A 21414-nucleotide genomic window follows, 5' to 3' on the forward strand; every position below is an offset into this window, starting at 1 on the left:
AAAGTAAAGCTAGTATGGGACTAGTCTAGATATCACATGATGCTTAGCATGCCACATGCTTAAAGTGCATCACATTTGTGCACTCAAGTAGAATTTCTGCAGTTTTCAGTCTGCTATTATTCACAGTGCTGCCCTCTATAAAATTAACACCAATATTCACTACTGTCAAAACAATCAGTGCCACTGACAAGACTTGCCAGCAGATTTTAGAACATTCTGCACCGTGACTTTAAAGCTGGCAGGATCTGACATTACTACTAATCATGTGTTACAAGTAAAATATTTAATGTTTCAGTCTGTGTACATTCAACAGTTTCACCGATAGACTGATTATAAACAGATTATTTACATCTGCCTAGAAGAACGGATATACATGGAACATTTGGGAAGCAGACTGTGAAATCCAGGGTACATTAAAATCTTTGAATAGCACTACTGATACAGGACAAATCAGCTTCTGCCTTGCCTCCAGTTACATATAGTTTGCTTCCATGGGCATCCTTGGTTATTCTAATATCCCAGTACTTCGTCATACCCCAGCAGAGGAGAAGGAGAACTGAAGGGCACAGAAGAAGGATCTGCTCCACCCCATCTAAAGATACATTTCTGGTCCTTTACACTAGTCCACAAATGACTAGGAATATCTCCCATCCACTTTTATAAAAAAAACTAAACAAGTAGTGGTTGGGCCCTAACCATACACAGCATTGGTGTCAGCAGAATGGTTTTAGGCTGATTATTAAACAGTTATTCTTTCACATCCTGAAGCACTTAGTGATGTTGCATGTAGAAAACACAGGATAACTTATTGCCCTGAAACAGATATCGTTGAATACATGGCTTGTTTAAAAAAAACCTAAATAATTATATAGTTATTTAATACAGTCATCTGAGCAGTGCATTTCATTCTGCTAATTCAAAAAAAAATCTAAAGTCTGATATATTTTGGGGGTGGGAGGTTGTGTGTTTTTTTTTTTTTTTGTTTTTTTTACAGGTTTCCATTTTTTTAAGCTAATAAATGGCTCAAGTATTCCCAGAAAGTGCTACATTTGCACTGTTCATTAATAAGGCATGGTGTGTTATTTTTTCGGTCAAACATTCAAATGTTTTCATAGAGGTATCTGGATCTCATGTTGACAAGCTGTAAATCATTTGTGTTTCACAAGTTTGGTGCCATCCAGTTTAGGAATTTCAAAGCTACCTCGAAACCAAGGAAGCAAGCCTGAAATATAAAGAGAGATCAATCAGAATTACAACAAAAAAAAAAAAAACAAATAATCCATTTCACCATTGCTGGTTTGGTACAACTTTCATTTTACATTTGTGTTGCCAAAAGTAGTAGGAAATGTATTGTTAGAGAGACTTTCATCAAAATGTGCTTTACAACTTGTTTTGTAAGCTGTTCTTGTTGCATTGTGGGTAGGCACATGCTATAATGTACTATATCTATATATTACACATAACAAAATTCCTGCTGTACTAAAAAAAGAAAGAAATATTTAACAAACATTTTCATAAAACTCAAATTTTAGCTGAAAACAACAGTTTACTTAAAGTGGCACTGTCACCGTTTAGAGACATTTCCGTTGGTGGTCCATTGGTGGGGGGCAGGTTAAGGCGAGTTTACTTACCTAAAGCGGTAATCACAGGTGCTGCCAGCTTGATCTGAAAGGGTCCTCTTTGAAGACGGCTGCAGGGATTGACTCTGCAACTCCTTTTTGTGTCAAAGAAAGTCAAGTGGAGGAGAAATACAGGGACAAAGTAGTCCCTAATTTGTATCTGTCGATCTCTTGCCTGGGCTGAAATTTCTGTGAAATTCCAATAATCATAATGACTATTCCATAACAACTCTATCTTTATGATATGCTCATTTTTGGGGAGGAGGGTGGGGTGACAAAGCAGCTTTAAAACGACACCAAAGGCACCCAGACCACTTCATTTTAATAAAGAGATCTAGGAACAGTATATGTATGTTATTTTAGCCGTGCAATCTAAAACATCACATTTAGTAAATAATACAGCAATGTTTTGATTGCAGGGTTAAACGCATCTCTAGTGGTTGTCTTCCTAATAACCACTAGAGGAGCTTCCACACTCATAACCAAATTTCAGTTCAACATACTTTTTCAAATCCCAAAACATAACTGTCAGGAACATTGCAGTAAAGAAGCAAACTGCAGATTTCATGACCAATATGTTCAGTCGCAAAGAAATTCAGGTGAGTGTTGGGGTGCAAGTTCAATGAAAAGGGTTGTTGTTTTGTTTTATAGAAAGGATGGACAGTGAAGCAAATTGTAACCTGAACAGTAGCTTCAGTAGCTTCACAGTCTAGTTAATGGGCCCCTAAGAAAATGAAACTCTCCTGCAGTTTGAGGTTTCTAGCATTCTATTTACAGTGTGTTCATCCCACTGGTCAGTCAGTGTGACAGCCAAGTGGTGATGCATGCATTGACATACAAAGCTCAATCATCAGACTTCCAGAAATCACAGGTTCTTGCAGTGCACTTATGGTCTGTGCTTGCAAGTCATGTGCATGCTGTTCACTGAAAGAAAGTTCCCTTGCACATACTGACAGCCCCGTGCCAAGAATGTATCATGAACACTCTTTAGAATTCTGATTTGGATTTATCTGCATGTGTCACTACATTAGCAACATGGCCTACAACATATAATGCTAACTAGCTGAGTAGATGTATATCATCTATTGGAAGGTATATAATGGGTTTATGCAGAAGACCACCATCCTAAATGTAGCCTACTGGTCATTTTTCAAAGGAGAAAAAGCATGAATTTGCCTGCTACAATGAAAGTATGTTATCTTATTTAATATTAGGCACTCTAAGTTATGGATTTGAAATTTTTAGAGCAATATACATATTTAATATAGCTTTGCAATTGTGCTTAGTATACAGGCTGCTTGGGTCTAATTCTTTCACTCGTGAAACATTTATTTAAAACAGAAATATTATTGATGATCTATGTCGCAGTTGGACATGCCACACTCAGACTGATATCTGCTGGATGAATGACAATACAAGCAGGGCTCTAAACATACACCACTAAAGAAAATGGTGCTGAAATTGCCATGCTGCCACAATTAGCATCTCCTCTTAGAAATGTATTAGATCAATGTATCTCTATGGGGAGCATTTGGTGCATTCATACAGCGAAGATGACAAACATCACTTGTGCAAAGACTGCAGGACCACACCAGGAAGCGCCTCTGGTGGCTTAAGTGAGGGACACATTACATTAAGCTGTATTGGAAGCTTAGAGTGTCCTTTAATTAGTGGGTGCATACTAGGAGTGTCCCATGTAGTGACTGCAAACAGTCTTAATGGCAATGTCAACAGCACAGCATTTAACCCCAGGAAGGGTTTTGGCTAGCAGATTAAGTGATATTCTATGCACTTTAATGTGACACCAAGCCATGTTTAGTAAAAAGCTGCTCTCCTGAATGGTGAATCACAACATCCTCATGTGCTACTGTTACGGTCTCCCCGCCCCCTGTACCAGCAGCCATTAACCCGGTCCCCACTGGACTGACATAAGTACCTTCACTATATTCCAGAGATCTCTTCTGCTTGCTCACTGAACGGAGACATACTCACCAAAATGGCGATCACACTCCATATTTGTGAGCACATCCTAAAAACGACATTACATCACTCTGTTGAAAGTCTGACTTGGAGGGAACACATTGACACCATCTTCGACAAACTGTACCAAGAGTTCTGGCATCGGGTGAGCTGCCACTCACACACTCATAGTTCCCCTGCTTCAGCCCACAAGTACAAACCTGGTCTACAGAGGGCCAGAGACCGAAGAGGTCCTTCCCGCATTCACCCTCGACCGCACAACAGCGTCTGGCATGGTTAACTCCACGTCGCGTCATGCTTCAACAGCTGAGGGGGAGACTGAGGCAAGTGCCTCACTACTGGAGGACCGGCTCCCAGCCGCACCGCTTCTCGTCTGGACCACACTGCTCAAAGCTTACAAACACTCGTGCAGAGGGATCCTAGTCACTTGAAACTGGTGGAGCTGCGAGGCAGGTTTAATGGCTCGGGGACCAGCCTCGGGCAGGCGGAGTGACATGCTGGAGTCCTTGGGACTTTCCACCTCCCTCTGTGGCGAACCTTGTCGAGCTGGCATTGGCTGACTTGCCACACCGGAGCCAGCTACAAGGTCTTTATTTCTATACATGTCCTTGATTGTCTTATAACTATGCATTGTGACTTTCTCTGTATGTGAGAACCCACTGGTTCTATTTTATTTTTTATTATTAATCCTACTTATCTTACTCTTGCATTATTATCATTTATCCTAATGTCTAGCAATTCTATACAGCTGCAAGCTTGTAACACCAGCTAAGACTAGAATAGATATTCATGTTCAGCATAGCCTGTAGTTTTCATTATTTTTCTTGATTTAAAAGGGACTCTCCAGCCAAGCCTTTTTACTCACCTGGTTCCAGCGCCGGGAGCCTCGTGAAACCGCGCCCCTATTTCGTCAAAACGACGAAATAGGCGGGCGCGAGCAGGGAGCAATCAGACGCTTCCATTTGGAAGCCTCATTGCTCCCTTGTGCGCATGCGCGGCTTCGCCGCACATACTTCATAGGGCGGCATTCATGCTGCCCTATAAAGTCCTGAGCGCACTACCGCGCATGCGCGCGGTGTGCGCGGCCGCAAGCTGAGCTGACTGACAGCTCAGCTCGCGGTCTTTGCCCGCCCCCTCTCCTCTCTGACAGGCTGGAGAGAGAAGGCGCGCATACAGTGCCTTCTCTCTCCTGCACACGTCAGATGTATTTTAATACGTCTGACGTGTACAGGGCCTTTTTAGGGCCCTCCATGATAGGAAGTCCCTCTGGTGGCCGTCTGAGTGACGGCCACTGGAGGTATTCCTATCAATGTAAACACTGTATTTTCTCTGAAAATACAGTGTTTACATTAGATTGCCTGCAGGGAGCTATAGATCTCACCTGAACAAATACATTAAGCTGTAGTTGTTCAGGTGACTATAGTGTCCCTTTAAATGTAAAAAAATAAAAGTGCAGTATATTAAACTCACTCATCTAGAACTTTTCAATTTCTATCATCCTGTGTATTATTACTGAACTCTGCACTTCAAAGAATGTCAAGGGGAAAAAAAAGTTTCCAAGCTTGCCCAGTGGTGGTATAGTCGGAGGGAGGATTAATCTATAGGAACAATACGTGGCTTCCTCCTTGTGTTTCTGACCAACACCAGTCCAAATAGAACATTTTGATTCTATTTTCTCACTTGTGCTTGCCACAGAAATAATTCTTGCATCTATTAATTACTTGCAATTTATCAATTCCATAGATATGTCACACTTAGGACTCATGAATACCACAAACTTCACAATTACTTTCAAATGTCTTAATTTGCGCTAGTCATATTTATACTCCATTTGTAGGGAGAGCTTTCCCCATTCTCAATATGCACAAAAGGAGGCATGATTATTAATGTTTCTTTTTTTACATGACCCTGGCCAACAGTGGTCTCCTGACTACTAATGGTCACCTAGCATAGCAATAGAATCCAATATCTATATTGGGGTACAGGTGTACGGTAGATTAGCCAGTTAGTGTACATTGAACCTAGACTTAGAGGCAACTCATGTGTAACATTTCACACCTGGCCGATGAACCGAGTTACAGCTTAAAAAAAATATATATATATAATTTTTTTTTTTTTTATTAAATGTTGTTAACCTTCTGACATTATCACATTCCTATACCATCAAATTAACTCCTCTTATGCTGAAAATGGCCAGATCACAGGTGTATGCACTACACAAATCACATTTTTAAAGTGATATTCTATAGTGCGATGGTGAATTATGCATCCTGAAATGAAGGTGTTTAAAGTCTTTTTAAAAATATCACATCAATGAACAGCAACGCCCAGGCAATATTATACTAATTCTCACCGCGTTAGCTGGGAACGCCCGAAGCATAACTGCTGTAAAGCCTTTGTATAGAGACCCTATGCCTTCTTCTCGGATCAGCTCTCGCAAAACATCACGGAACCCATTTGGATACTTTCCTGCTGGAGCTTTAGTTGGGAGGAAACAAAAGCAATAAGACAAAATTTCTGATAAGCTTTCAAAAACAATTCATTTTTAAGGTAATGCCCAGAATACTACACTGAAAAAGTTTTAAAAACAGAAACAAGCCAGTCTGATAAAATAAAAAAATGAATAAAGTAGAGAGGGGGAAAAGAAACAAACAAAAAACCTTCTGTTTTGAGAATGAGGATTAAACAGCAGACATTTATTTATAAATAGAAGAAAAAACACAATTCTTTTAAATCACCAAATGTTTGCTCAGAGACTCTAATCATCATTCAGTTCCAAGACGAGGACAGATTGCATCTTTGTAAAAGCTGAAAATGATGATTGCTCTGGGAAATGCACGAGAGAGCACATGAAACTCAATCCTACAGCGGACACGGACACGGACACGGACACACACACACACACTTGCAGATATGGTAAGCAGAAAAGCACACGCCTAACCCACCTGTCTGGAAACGGGATTTTAGTACGTCTGGAGGAATTGCAACAGCCCAGTTAAAAATTCCAGCCATTCCACCAGCAAAGAGGATCCTGGGGATACTGAGCTCACTTACACTGTCAGAAAACACGAGAAGAAAAAAGAAAAAGGTCTTAGAGACAGCTTTAACTTTTTTTTTTTTTTTTTAAATACTTTTTATTCATAAATTTTGTTTTAATATTACAAGACAATTCATAAACAACATATAGATACGCACAATCATACAAAATACATCCGATTGACATAAATAAGTCATATTATATAAGGAAAGATTAAATTCATTAGGATATAACAAACATCCTTATTATAGAGAAAATAATAAAAAAAAAAGAAAGAAAGAAAAAAAAAACACAGGAAGTCATTTATATAGCTTAGACAAGAGTCTGTGAGAATGTAATTAGAAGTATATCCCTAAGAATAAACAGAGATTTAGAAACTTATTGACCGTGGGGTAATTTCTACTAACCAATTAAAGTTGCATCATCCATATCCCCTTCGCCTAAAGGATTTATGAGTTACCATAGAGTAGGTACCAGTTTTTTAACCAATTTGTATACCAATCCTTTTTTTTTTTTAAATCACTGACTGACTTTTAATAATTTAATTTTCCATTGTTAGTTGGAATTTGACTTGATTAATTAGGGAAATCTTCTGAAAAGGGGCAGAGGATTTCCACTGTCTTGCTATAATGATTTTAGCTGCAATAAAACAGTGAATAGCTAAGCAGATATGTTTACTTGATTTAAAGGGCCAGTTCAGGTGAAGGCGGGCCGAGGCTGGATTTCTATTTATATCCTTAAATGATGCCTCATTCAAAGATATTTCGGATATAATGTTAAAAGTCCAGGGCCATAATGGTTTAAGTGCTGGGCAACACCACCATATATGAGTATATGTACCTGCGTAGGTGCCACATCTCCAGCAAGTGGGGTCTTGAGAAGTATACATCTTGGCCAATCTAGTTGGAGTATAATACCATCTATAAAGTAACTTGAAGTGGCACTCAGTCAGGTTTAAACCATGGACATATTTATTTACAAGAATTAAAGACGAAAACCAGTCATTTGGTAAAATCGTTAAATCGAGTTCTTTTTCCCATAGTTTAACCAGTTTGTATGGAAAGGTATCTAAACCTTTAAAAAGCGAATTAGCGACCGAAATAATCTTGGGTACAGTTTGAAATGAAAATATAGTTTGCAACTCTTTGGCCCAAGGAAAAGAATATTGGACAACATGTTTCTGAATATAATGTTTGATACGGAGGTAAGTAAACAATTCTTTAGATGGAATATGGAGGCTATCCACTATCTGTTGAAAAGGTAGAATATTATCACCCTGCATTATATCCGATAAAGTTAGTGTATCTTTGTTAGGCCAGTATCTCAATGATAAATCTGCTATATTACTTTCAAGTATATTCAATTTACATGTTCTAGGAATTAAGTTAGTTAAGCCCAAAATTTTTCTAATTTCCGCCCATATTTCCAAAGACTGGGCCAACGACATTAAGCAATTGGGCAAGTCCCTTGAGAGCTTCCCAGGATCTGACCAAATATAAGAATAGAGACTAGAAGCATGTAGAGCTTCCGATTCCATATTATACCATGGTTCAGAAAAAAAATGTGGTTCTTGTAAAATATATATATGTCGTATATTGTTTGCATAATACAGATTAGTAATACTTGGAAAGTTTAGCCCGCCCTGAGACAGTTTTTTAGAAATATTTTTTTGACTTATTCTAGGCTTTTTATTTTTCCAGATGAATTTATTGATGTTAGATTGGATCATTAATAGCCAGGTCTTAGGGATTTTGAGAGGGACCATTGAGAACAGGTACGTCCATTTTGGTAGAATATAGGAATTAATAATATTAATTCTGCCTGTCCATAGAGTTTCTAAGTTTTTCCATTTTTGTAAATTTTGGTTCATATCTTTCATTAAATGCATAACATTCCTTTCCACTATATGGGAGGCGTTGGCAGGGAAACTAAGACCCAAATAATTAATTTCTGTGTCGGTCCAAATAAATTGATATTTTTGGGATAGCCTTTCAACCTGTGTCAGTGATAAATTGTTGGTTAAGGCAGTAGATTTTGATACATTTAACTTGAAATTAGAGATATTAGAGAAATTATCAATTTCCTTCATTAATGCGGCCAATGAGTCCTCCGGAGATGTAAGAATAACCAGAGCGTCATCAGCATATAATGCAATCTTTATATCCTGTATTTTCGTAGGGACCCCTTTTATTAAGTGATTGTTTCTAATATTAACCGCGAGAGGCTCAAGAGATAAAATATAGAGTAGTGGTGACAAGGGGCACCCCTGTCTTGTTCCGTTTTTGAGCTCAAACCAAGTCGAGACAATATTAGGACCTACGGTTCTAGCAGAAGGAGAAGAGTATAATACCATAATTGCTTTATATATCCAGCCCTTAAAGCCGTATGCCTTAAGAAGTTCTCTTAAATAGTCCCACCCGACCCTGTCAAACGCTTTTTCTGCGTCTAGAGACAGGGCCAGGAGGGGCTCCTTATGAACTTTAGCTAGACCAATAATATCAATGAGCTTTCGAGTGTTGTTTGATGCCCATCTTCCAGGGATGAACCCAATTTGGTCTGGATGAATCAGTTTAGTAATAACAGACTTCAGTCTCTCGGCAATAATGGCGGAAGAGACAGCTTTAACTCTATGTAACAAAATGGTAATGGTCAGAAAAAAAAAATTAAAGCCATCGGTAAAAGTAGAAAATGCCTGAAAACTAACAAGCAAGCAATACTATAGAGACAATGAAATAAATTACAAAAACAATCAGACAATGGTATTCACTGAAATGTGAATTTCAAATTCCAAGTTAAAATAGCCAAACTGAAAATATAGCTTACTTGGAAAATTAAATAAATCCAGCTCTTTTGGCCTAACATTTGAAATTCAATTTGAATTACTGGCAATTCAAATTTCTGTAAATAACCCTGTTATATTTTACACATAAATCAGATATAAAATCACCACTATTTTTTAAACTAGTTGGTTTAGTTTGTTTTGAATTTCGCCTAAAACCAATCAGGACAGGGATAAAATGTGTAGCCAAAACATGGGAGAACATGTGTTTGCAGAGGACACAAAACTTTGTAAAGTAATAAAATGTGAGCAGGATATTGCTTTGCTGCAGAAGGATTTGGATAGATTGGAGGACTGGGCACTAAAATGGCAGATGAAATTTAACACAAGCAATTTACACCCTAAATGGTAGTGAACTATGGATAACCACACACGAGAAGGATTTGGGAATTGTTATAGACAACAAATTAGGCAGCAATATGCAATGGCAATCTGCAGTTGCTACGGCCAGTAAGGTTTTGTCATGTATAAATAGGGGCATAAATTCTCGGGATGAAATTAAAATTTTGACTCTTTAAAAAAAAAATCGCTGGTAAGACCACACCTTGAATATACTGTGCAATTTTGGGCACCTGTTCTAAAGAAATATATCATGGCACTAGAAAAAGTGCAGAGACGAGCTACAAAATTGATAAAAGGAATGGAGCATTTTAGTTATGAAGAAAGGTTAAAAAATTTAAATCTCTTTAGTTTGGAAAAACGGCACCTGAGAGGGGATATGATAACATTATACAAATATATTCGGGGCCAGTATAAACCTTTATCTGGAAATCTAATCATAAACAGGACTATACATAGGACACAAGGTCACAACATTTAGGCTGGAAGAAAGGAGATTTCATCTAAGACAAAGAAAAGTTTTTTTTCAACAGTAAGAGCAATAAGGATATGGAATTCTCTGCCTGTAGAGGTGGTTTTGTCAGAGTCATTACATAGGTTTAAACTGCAATTGGATAAATACTTGCAATAACATACAGGCATATCATTTCTAATTAGTGGGGTAATAGCTGCTTGATCCAAGCAGACATCTGACTGCTATTTTGGGGTCAAGAAGGAATTTGTTCCTAGTTTGTGGCAAAATTGGAAGCTTCAGACTAGGTTTTTTTTTGCCTTCTTTTTGGATCAACAGCAAAAACATATGTGAGGAAGGCTGAACTTGATGGACGCAAGTCTCTTTTCAGCTATGTAACTATGTGCAAATGTATATCTGGTTCCCTTATTATGCCGCAAGACCAAATGCGTGTCCTACTGTATTAACACCTGCAATCTTTATGAACCAATAAATGATATTTACAAAATAAATAAATCACTGTAAAAGGAATAACATACCTGATATCCAGCGTCAGGCAGAGTTCCCCTCGCTGCTCTCCAAGCCCCGCCTGGCATCATTCCTTTCCGTGGTCCAATTAAATGAATTGGACAGATCTCACTGGCTCAGAGCACATGCATGTGCTCTGAGCTGGGGAGGGAAGGGAGGAAATAAGCATATTTAGGCTCGACTACCTAGCTGAGCATATGCATGGGATAAGAGCTCCAAACAGAATTGGCTATAAATCCCCTTACTTGCACAATACCAAGCCGCCATCGATTACTGAGCACACCAAGCAGTGTCAGACATACTTTAGACAACAGCTGGTGGGTTTTGGTGACTCATCATACTGAGCAGCGGTCCGACATCGTTGAGGCTTAGCTTGGTTCTGGCTATGAGTGGCAGCCGACCTGTAGATTGGAGCCTTATGGGCTGGAATATGAGAAAGACCTGTATTCCTTACCCTGTGGGCCAGCGGGGGTTATCACGGCCCGCAAATCCTCTACTGTTGCCGATACTCACCTGCTCTCGATTTTAACAGGCTACACAAGTCTGATCATGACTGAAGAAGATGGGCAGCTGTGTTCAATGCCGAGCACAATGCCAGACGTCATGACAAGCCGATTTCACTTGCGTGTCCTGCAGTATCACAGACCTTTTGGAGGCGATTTTTAACAGCTTCTGGGGTGTACTAAAGGACGGGAGGAGACTGACAGAGTCTGTTACTGTGCCCGTGGCAGGAAAGCGGCAGCAACGCAAGGCGAGATCAGGGGGCCCTCAAAGGCGATTCGATTTCATATGTACCCGACTACCCAAACCAACGCTTACCTGGGCATAGGGCCACCCGGGGATCACCCCCACACAAGGCTTTCTGCAAGATCCCGGATGGGAAGAACTTGGCATCCAGGAGTTCCCAAGTTTGGGGAAGGAGGGACGCCTTAATCCAACTTCAGAGTGTTACTCACCCTCATGAACTGCCTCCATGTGGAAATTTTCAGCCCAGCTGGGGCATAGGCTAACTGGCCTCTTGGCTGAGCTGGCATGCCAAGCTTGCTGTTCTGGCAGATCATCTCTCCCGTGTTAGCAATGTCTAGTTGTATTATCCACCTCTTTGCTATCCATTAGTGTTTATATGTTCTGCAATTTGTGACAATATTTTACCTAGATTTGATGTTTGACGTAATTTTACTTTCCCATTTTCTATGCCAAGAATACCTACATTATTGCTTTGATACGACTGGATCACCAGACGCTGCACTACCATTGCAATGGTATCTTAACTCATGTATTTAATTATTTTCATACCTTGCATGTCTACACACATCTGCCTACTAACATAGTTTTTCTATAAAATGCAGATATGTTTACCAAGCTTAAATAGGTTTCCTCTGCGACTTCTCCTCGTGACCAGATTAATGTGCATGCATAATAGTGCAGTGTCATCTTAAACTCATGAATGTTCTATTGGATACTTTATTTAGTATTACTTTGGGGGGACAGAGGGGTGGGGAGGGTAAAAACCCCAAAAGGCGGGGGCGGAGCCTGACTGCTGAAGTGGATGGTCGCAGGCTGCCCGAGCTCCAGGCCCGAGACCTACAAATCGACTAATTAACGAGCCAAAAACGACTAATTACCGCTTCATACTCCTGCTGGACACCCGTGAGCAACCCGGGACCATGTTGCCTGTGGCGATTCTGCCGGTAGCCTGGACGACGCAGCCATGCGGCCTGTTGGTGACCGAGGCGGGGAGAGACGGCCGCTCTTCCTGCACTAAGGTCGACTACGGAGACCAAAAGCGCTCCAACCCCCCCCCCTATGGACCGGCGGGGGTCATCCCGGTTCCCCCCAAACGGCAGACATACCCGTCCAGCATCCACTGGAGAGGCTCTGGAGACTCGGAATCCCACGTGGCGCGAGCCAAGATGGCCGCCGCACCGAGACCCAGCTTCACCCATACTCCCAGGAAGGGAGCCACGCAAGACAGCATCGCACAAGCATTTGACACTTTCTGGGAAAAATTCCGGGAACTGACCCAGCGGGGTGCAACGCAGCATACCACAGAAAAAATTACTCGAAATAACACACAACCAGTCGCAGACCCAAGCTGGCCTACAGTCAAGCAACCCACGAGGCGCCCGAAGACAAAGCAGACAAAACAAACTACCGCGCTGCCTAAGATACGGCGACGAAAACCAATTACTCGAAACCAGCACAAGGCAACCCGAGCCGCTCACGGACCGTGGAGGAAAAAGACCCCGACCCCATCGGAGACTCACACTCACATTATCCAGAGACGGACCCCGAAGCAGACTGAAAAGAGAACAGAGGACGCCGCAAGACACATAGACTGTGACCGAGGTACCCCACTGCAGCCTAGCACAGAAAGGGGAACCCTGAGGGCTTCCAGACGGGGCAGCTCTATACCACTGGAGGGAGTCGGCTGATCGGGTCACTCTTCCCAGGCCACTACCAGCCTATATATGTATGCACATATCTCTCTGTTGAAGACTTATTGTCCCACTGTGACATTTTGCGTTATTCACATAATAACTGGGACTTTTTGGCTGTGGGACCCGCATGGGAATAAGCTGAATCGCATAAAACAGTCTGGATACATGTGGGGTATAACGTTGTGCAAATTTTATTTAACTTCATCATCTTTCTTTGTATACCTTATAATGTGCCCTAGCCTTAGCTTAACTCTCATAACGTTTAAACGTACTAAAGTAGCGTGAATATCTAGCCTAGCATACTCACACATAAAGATTAACCACTGAAGATCCATAGCCCGAAGTCTCCTAGCTATTTAGACCTATTCATGATGTCGTAACTAGGCAGCATTAATCATAAACGGTATTTTAAAACGGGCAGTGTACCTGAAGCTATGTCACAGCATAATTACTTATCGCCAGTTAGGTCAGTCGTTACACCCTATTATCAGGTAGACCCAATGGTCCTAAGCATGCTCAACTTAGCAGGTCATATTAGTCTAAGATTATCGGCGATATGCATACCTGAACTGCTAATGGGCTCTCACTGTCAATGTCTCTAGCTTAAACTGGCCACACACATACGTTTGACTATTTTGCTATTTCCCCTTTTGTTATTATTTTTTCTTCCTATGTATTACAAGTGACTTGCAATTTTCACTATGGGCAACAGTTTGCTCAATCTATGATTCTCAAAGTTAAATTCATAATTATTTTAGCATATCATATTGCAAGAATGAACAAGTTATTCCTAAGCCATGTTTATATCCAACCTGATGTCAAACCATATGTCTCTTTAAAAAAAAAAAAAAAAGAAGTGCATTGTTTATCTATTCCCCACTGTAACTAATGTCTTGGAACCTGCATATGGATTGCCGTTGGGGTACCAAATGCATGCCTGTGAGTGATATATGCACTGCAAAAATAAAGAATTAAAAAAAAAAAAAAAAAAAACCCCAAAAGGCGAGGCTGATATACTCTGGTGTTTACTGTATCTGTCATATGTTCAACGGCTATAGCCCATTATCTTTATTCTGTATCATAATATCCTGACTCAATAAAAAAGGAAGAGGAAGGAGGAAGGAGGAAGAGGAAAAAACAAACAAAACAAAAAAACAACACCATGCACATTAAGGACCGTAGGAAGGTATGGAGGGCTGAAATGAGAGAGGGAGGGTTGGGAGAACCATGCTTCCCCCCTTGCAAGCATGCTCCAAAACTGTATGAGGACATCTAGGATCATCTATATTCAACGCAGGCAGTTCCGATGTGAGTGTGCCTGCATTGAACCTCATTACCTCATAGGAAAGCTAAGTGCTAAGCAGCACTGAGGGAGCTGGAAAAGGGGAAGTAAAAACATTTGCTTAAGGGGGAAGTAACCTATCTCTACTAGGGACAGGATTATAGGCCTATAGCATTAGGAATAGTGGGGGGTTTTCTCATAAGGATATAGTGTTCCTTAAAGTAGTCACATAGGGAGTATATACATCTATTTCCATCACTGCTGTTTTGGTCTAAAAACACATTTTTCTCTATCAGTTCCCCACACCTCCAGGTTTCATGAATAAACAGCATTGCAAAAAGAAAATAAAAGTCTGAGTCAGAATACATTGTCCTTTTCAGATATTGAACCAGATGCTTTACAGGGTCCCCCAACAATTTCTCATTAGGAATGTTATTAGAAGAAGACCAAACATAGCAACTGGAAATTCTGCAGCCTAGCCCAATGTCCTCAATACAAATTACCCCAAAATCTCAGCCTATAAATGGTAACAGTCTCTCCTGTTTCCTAGTAAATTACCTATGTCCCTCAGGGGTGAGAATATTTTTCAGCCATTCATAAGTCATAAAATACATCCCGCTGGCCGGCACATCTGCAACAAGAAACAGAATTCAGTTAAACTAAATCTAAGATCCGAGGATGATAAAACTTTTACCTTAAACACTTGAACGTTCTTTGTATACCTACTAAAAACATACAGCATCAGGGTTATTCACTAGAGGAAAATTTCTATAACTTAGCTACGTTTTCAGTTTAATTACTCTGGCCTTAATTTTGATATTCACTATGACATCCTTTTTAGTAAAATAACCATGTATATGTAAAACAATTCAAGAAGAGTCAATATTTTATATCAGACAATGTCACACATCTAACAGAGCTACAAAATAGTCCGCTGGATTTCACAATGGGAAAAAGAATCAAAAATGTTTTACAGTTTTTCGCCGTGGAAGATGTTCGTAGGCTGGCTGTATGCTCAGATATTGGCACCAAAAGCTGATCGACAGTTTTGCGTGATTTAAATGAATAGCAGCTAGAAGGTTACATTGTAAGTAAAATACTCTGGATAATGATAGGTTGGGAGAACAATAATGCCAAATACTGTGGCTTTTTCTCTGAGATTGTGTGCATTTACTTCTAATATGATGAGTTATTGCATTAAATGATCAAATATTCATTTGTAATGCACACAGAGTTATAGAATCTTCAGGTGCAGAGCAAGGCAGCTCATCCCAGCACACCTGTCTCTGAAATGAGACTAGAAGACTTTAATGTTTCATGTGATGCCTTTCCCTAGAGGCCGTTTTGCTCATTAAATTATACCTCTCATGAGTGTTAGGACCGTCCCTTTGTATACTCCTCTAATCCCAGCTTCTCTGTACAGTTGTTTTGCACAGTCCATTGGGCCAGCATATTTCAATCCGCCTGAGGCAGCTTGAATCTGAAAAGTGAAATCAGAGAATGAATCACGAGTTGCATTCATTTAAATCTTACTAAAGGGTATGGGCAGAATATGTGTATCTGAAGTGACTGGAAGGTACAGGCACCACAGGAAGACAATGTTGCATGAAGAGGATTCTGAAAAATTGGAGCATGTGTTTATACATTAAATTCCCTACTCTAAAACAGAGTGGAAAATTAGGAATTCCCTCAACATTGATAGTTCCTGTATATGCAACAGACACAATGAAGACAAATAAACATGTATTTTATAGAAGCGGCATCATTTCCTGTAAAAAAGAGATAGAACAAGCAACACTATAATAACGGAGATAAGGGGTAACACTAACAATCACAAAATGTTTGATGATGGAAGAAGGAATTTTAAAAAGGCATGGGGATGTTCATGACAGACTGGTCTGTAAAAAGTAGTGGTTTAGTTACAGCATATGATCATACATGGCATAAGCCTGCCACAACATCAATGTACCCCATTCTTGGCAGATCCGACTCTAGCAACTAATGTCTGCGGTTATGAGATTAATCCACTTACTTGGGAGCAGACAGGTTGCTAGAGTAGGACCTGCCATGAATAGTGCCAGGCTTAAGCAATGTATGATCATATACTCCCCTAGGTAAGGTAATTTTAAATAAAACTATTACATTCTGTGAGACTTGAAATTGCTGTTTAATGAATGCGTGAGAGTGCTGTATTTTGATCTGAACAAGGGTCACAGTAATTGATTTGATTAGAAACTTAGACGTCTGCATGTTTGTGTATTTTAAACACAGTGATGGATCTTCACTCTGGCTCCAGCACAAATAGTAATATAAGTAGTAGGTGGTGTGGTAGCTTGTAGATGTTAAGATAATAGATTGGACTTTTATCCAATACTGGGATAATCAGGGCAACTCTACCAAATAAGCAACAGAAGCCTCCCCTTCTGAGCATATCCAGCATACAATTGTATACCCTTTCTTAGACATTCTAGATGGGAAACACAGGGAAGTTCTGGAATGTGAAAAATCTAAATCAGGGCAAATCATCCATTTATGTGCCAACACCTGCTTTCTTCAAAGTATTACTGAATGAATTGGCAAGTGTGTGGTTAATTTGTTTATGTTATAGGGCGTTGGCTCGCTATTACTGCAGTAAGATACCAGTCTGTAAATTCAAAACCAGATTTAATTTTGAACTGGATAGATCTATTCAAACACACTCCTGCAGTCAAATGCCAAAATCATACACAAACACATTAATTCAAACACCAACACTGCACACAAATGTACACCCCTCATTTAAAAGCCATCAGTACATACAAAATCTCCTCTGCATTTAAACAGAAATATTAAAAACACACCACTGTATTAAAATGCCAAATATATATACATATATACACACACACACACACACACCTTCATTCAAACACCAACACTACGCACAAACGCACACCTGCATTTGATTTGAAATCTAACACTACATATAAAACACATCCCTGCATTTGAACACAAACATTACATAGAAGTACACCACTTCATTCTAATGGCAACTGTACAAACAAATTCTCTCTCTCTCTCTCTATACCAAAACATGATTACATTTTAAACATACAAACACTGCTCACAAAAAAAAAAAACCTGCAAGGATGGGCAAATGGTAGATCCCCAGCTGCTATAGCATTGTGTGAGTTGTACACCACATGGGAATCTTTTGTTTGGTTATGCATGCGCTAGAGTGAGGGGTTGGGGGGCGGAGGGGCAAATAATGATGCCTATGATGTGATGTTGCACGCACGTTGGCACCATCTTTGGTGTGGGCGAAGGTGAGTTTTTCATTAAAACCGGAACTGCAGCGGCCAGCGTCTCTAGGAATGTTCTACTCGCTGGCAACCGGAACGGAAGGAAGTCTGGCAGTGGTTTACCGCTACCAAGGTAAGTATTCAATATCTCTGTTGGCGTGACCGCTTAGTTTATGTGTGGCCAGGCCGGCAGAAGAACGGGGAGCCGTGACAGTCCCTGAATGGACCGTCTAGTTGTGGAAGATGTAGAATAGAGGGAAGAAATTGTTGCAGTATATTGGCCAATATTTTTGTGCGGAGTTTGAAATCGTTATTTAATAGAGTGAATTGTCTAGAGGAGGTTGGGAGGGCCAGATCTTTGTCGGATTTTGTAATTAGAATTATTCTAGATGGTATGATGGGTGTAATTGGCATTTTGGTTAGATAAATAGCATTTAAAAAGGGATGTTAAAATGCCAGTCCTCTGGCTTTGTTAAAGTTTATAGTAATCAATAGTTACCCCTTTGGGTCCCAGGGTTTTTCCTGCCTTTCCTGTTTTTATTACCCAAAAATCTGGTTTGACTACATGAGTGATTCGCTAATGTTCTGATTTGGGTTGAGCTAGGTGCAGCAAGGAGTTTCCCCATCCGAAAAAGTTTTCTAGCAAAAAGCAATCTAATAATTTTTGGTCTTTACATAGGTTTGATTTTGTTTTACCAGGCAGTGAAGCCATATATGTCAGATGCACGTTTGCCAAGTCAGTGTTATATTTAGTGTTCCACTGTATTTTAAATTACACTCATAAGCAATTATCTGTCCTTTAGAGGTTTGCCAGAATAGATTGGGAACATCTAAATGGTCCAGACTGTCATCAGTAAAGTTAGCTAAAGCCCCTCCACTGTGGACCCTACCCTGTCACAGCCCCCCCAATCACCTCCTACCCTGTCACAGCCGCTCTACCCACTCTTCCCTATCACAGCTCCCCCACACAGCCCCCTTAACCTATCACAGCCCCTCCTCCCACTCTACCCTGTCACAGCTGCCCCACCATCGCCTACCCAATCGCCGCCCCTCTACTACCCCCCCTCCCCCCACTTTGTCACAGCAGCACAGGGAGCCGCAACACTACAAGCCTCTGAACAATGAATAGAGAGACTAGCTCTCTGTATCCAGTGCTGCAAGCTTCTACTTCAATACAACTACAGCACCTTATACACACAATGCAACCCCTATTTTTTTTTTACTTTGGGTGTTAGGCGAAACTCAAACATGAGGCTCCCACTAAGGCCTCACAAAGTCTACATCCGCCACTGCTCACCACATCAGTCTTGCAGAAACGTTCACTGTCTTGACCTACAGCGTTTCTCCAACAACCTCCAAAGTCTCCTTTCACCCATCTTAAACCTCACCTGCCCCAATACTGCAACCTCCATCTACAACTCCACTTTCTCCTCTCAACTAGACAACGTGGCACCTCCTACACTTAAACGCACTAAGCACCCCCAATTAAAACCCTGGCACACCAAGCTGACCCGATACCTCAGAAAATGTGCCTCATGCTTTCTGCTGCTTATCAACAGCATCTGCTCATCCTCTGTAATCTCGGTCTACAAGATACTACTCTCTTCCAGCACTCATTCAGTGTTTCTTTCTCTGGCTCTACCTCTTCTCCCCAATCCCTCTCTGTTAGTGTTCCCCAAGGATCTGCCCTTGGTCCCCCATTGTTCTCCACATATACTGCCTCCCTTGGTAAACTCATCAGCTCCTTTGGCTTCCAGTATCATTTCTATACAGATGAGATGTAAATCTATCTGTCCTCCCCTGATTTCTCACCACCCCTCTTGACTCGTGTCTCTCACTGCCTCTCTGCTATTTCCGAATGGATGGCTGCTCATTTCCTTGAACTTAATCTGTCCAAAAGAGAACTCACAGGCTCGCTGCCTAGGTGTTCTCTTTTGCTCCGACCATTCCTTCACCCCTCATTCCCAATCAATTGCCAAATCCTGCCGCTTCCATGCATAAAACATTTAACGCCTGATGCAGCAGAGGTTCTTGTCCATGCCGCTGCCCTCTCTCGCCTTGAATACTGCAATTTGCTTCTCTGTGGTCTTAAGTACACCCAACTTTCAACATTACGGTCTATAATGATTGCTCCGGCGAGGCTCATCTTCCTGTACACCTACACCTCCCCCATCTGTCAGTCCCTACATTGGCTTCCCGTAAGATATAGGGCTCAATTTAAGATCCGGGTACTTTCTTATAAATCTCTACAAAATGCTGCTCTGTCCTACTTCTCCTAACCAATACACAAATATGTCACATGTAGGCCCATACGCTCTGCCGAAGACCTACGTCTAACCTCTGTTCGTACTCACACCTCTGATGCTCGCCTTCAAGACTTCTCTAGGGCTGCACCATTCTTATGGAATGTTTTCCCCCTCTCTGTTAGACTTTCACCCAGTCTCCACTCCTTCAAAAAAAATCATTGAAAACTTACTTCTTCGGGAAAGCATATCAATTAAACTGAACAGCACCCTGATTCTTCTCCTGCCACTGTCATGAAAACAAAACACGAAGCCCTCAGTGAATACTATCCTAGCAACCTACTTTTCCCCTTACCTTATGTGTCACTATACCCTGCTCCCTCTAACATGTAAGCTCATTGAGCAGGGCCCTCAATCCCTCTGTTCCTGTGTGTCCAACTCATCTTGTTACAAATACATGTCTATTAGCCCATCTATTGTACAGCGCTTCAGAATTAGTTGGCGCTTTATAAATAATAATGATAGGCACAGGATCTGAGACGAATATCTTCTAGATTTCTGCTTGTGTTACCTTGGGTAACATTTCACGAGAAATTAAGAAGTGGTCAATCCTAGATGTGGTTTACTTATTTAATAAAAAAGGGCTTTGTGACGCTCCCTTCGTCTTATCAGTTTGCCAAATTGGAGTTTATTCAAATCCTGTTTTATTTGTATACCTTCATAAGTTATTTATATCAACTGCTATTACATTATGGTGACGATTTTGTTCCCCTCCTTTAAGTTCAAGAAGAGAACTGATGCCATCTTGTGGACATTTGTATTATAGCCGCTAAACTAACAATGGAGCCAGTTAATTTTAAATCTGTTAGGGAGTGCATCACAGGCATACAGACTACTTTTGTGAGGAACTTTAAGGGATAGCAACTTTTTTTATAAGAAACATGTGCCTTTTGCTCAACATAAACTGTGCTCCTTAGATAGGTTATAATATATGTTCTAAGAGCGGTACCACCATTTTATCCAGAATATCTCTACCTTATCGAGGTTTTTTAACCACCATCATAAACGCCAAAGAGTTTAACTAAAGATAAAACAGAGTACTATAGGTATACTATAGTTTAATGTCAATGTTTTACATTGTTCAGGTAAAGAGGCAGTGTCGGTGCACTAAAATCACTACACTGGAATGTAGTGTTATTGGTGCTTAGAATGTCCCTATAATTCAAGATTTTACAGGCTTTGGGTGTTCTACTACCTCAAAGACTCCAAATGTGTATTTGGATGCATCTCATGATTACATAAATACCCAATACGTATATCTTTGCCAGATTTTGGGGAATCTTACAGAGTCAAAGTAAAGACATGCCCTAATTTTGC

General features: G+C 40.6%; 1 protein-coding gene across 1 annotated transcript in view; it reads right to left on the reverse strand.

Moving 5' to 3' along the window:
- Positions 1 to 261: 261 nt before the first annotated feature.
- SLC25A20 (solute carrier family 25 member 20) overlaps positions 262 to 21414 on the reverse strand; it is a 40017-nt gene continuing 18864 nt past the window's right edge. The window contains exons 5-9 of the mRNA XM_063426233.1: positions 15879 to 15996; positions 15075 to 15147; positions 6545 to 6654; positions 5953 to 6077; positions 262 to 1222 (exon numbers count right to left, since the gene is read on the reverse strand). Of these exons, the coding sequence (XP_063282303.1) occupies positions 1160 to 1222; positions 5953 to 6077; positions 6545 to 6654; positions 15075 to 15147; positions 15879 to 15996 (489 nt within the window). The 3' untranslated portion in view covers positions 262 to 1159. The remainder of the gene's footprint in view (positions 1223 to 5952; positions 6078 to 6544; positions 6655 to 15074; positions 15148 to 15878; positions 15997 to 21414) is intronic.

The sequence above is a fragment of the Pelobates fuscus genome, chromosome 7, assembly GCF_036172605.1.
Source record: "Pelobates fuscus isolate aPelFus1 chromosome 7, aPelFus1.pri, whole genome shotgun sequence".
In the NCBI taxonomy this organism is placed as follows: domain Eukaryota; kingdom Metazoa; phylum Chordata; class Amphibia; order Anura; family Pelobatidae; genus Pelobates; species Pelobates fuscus.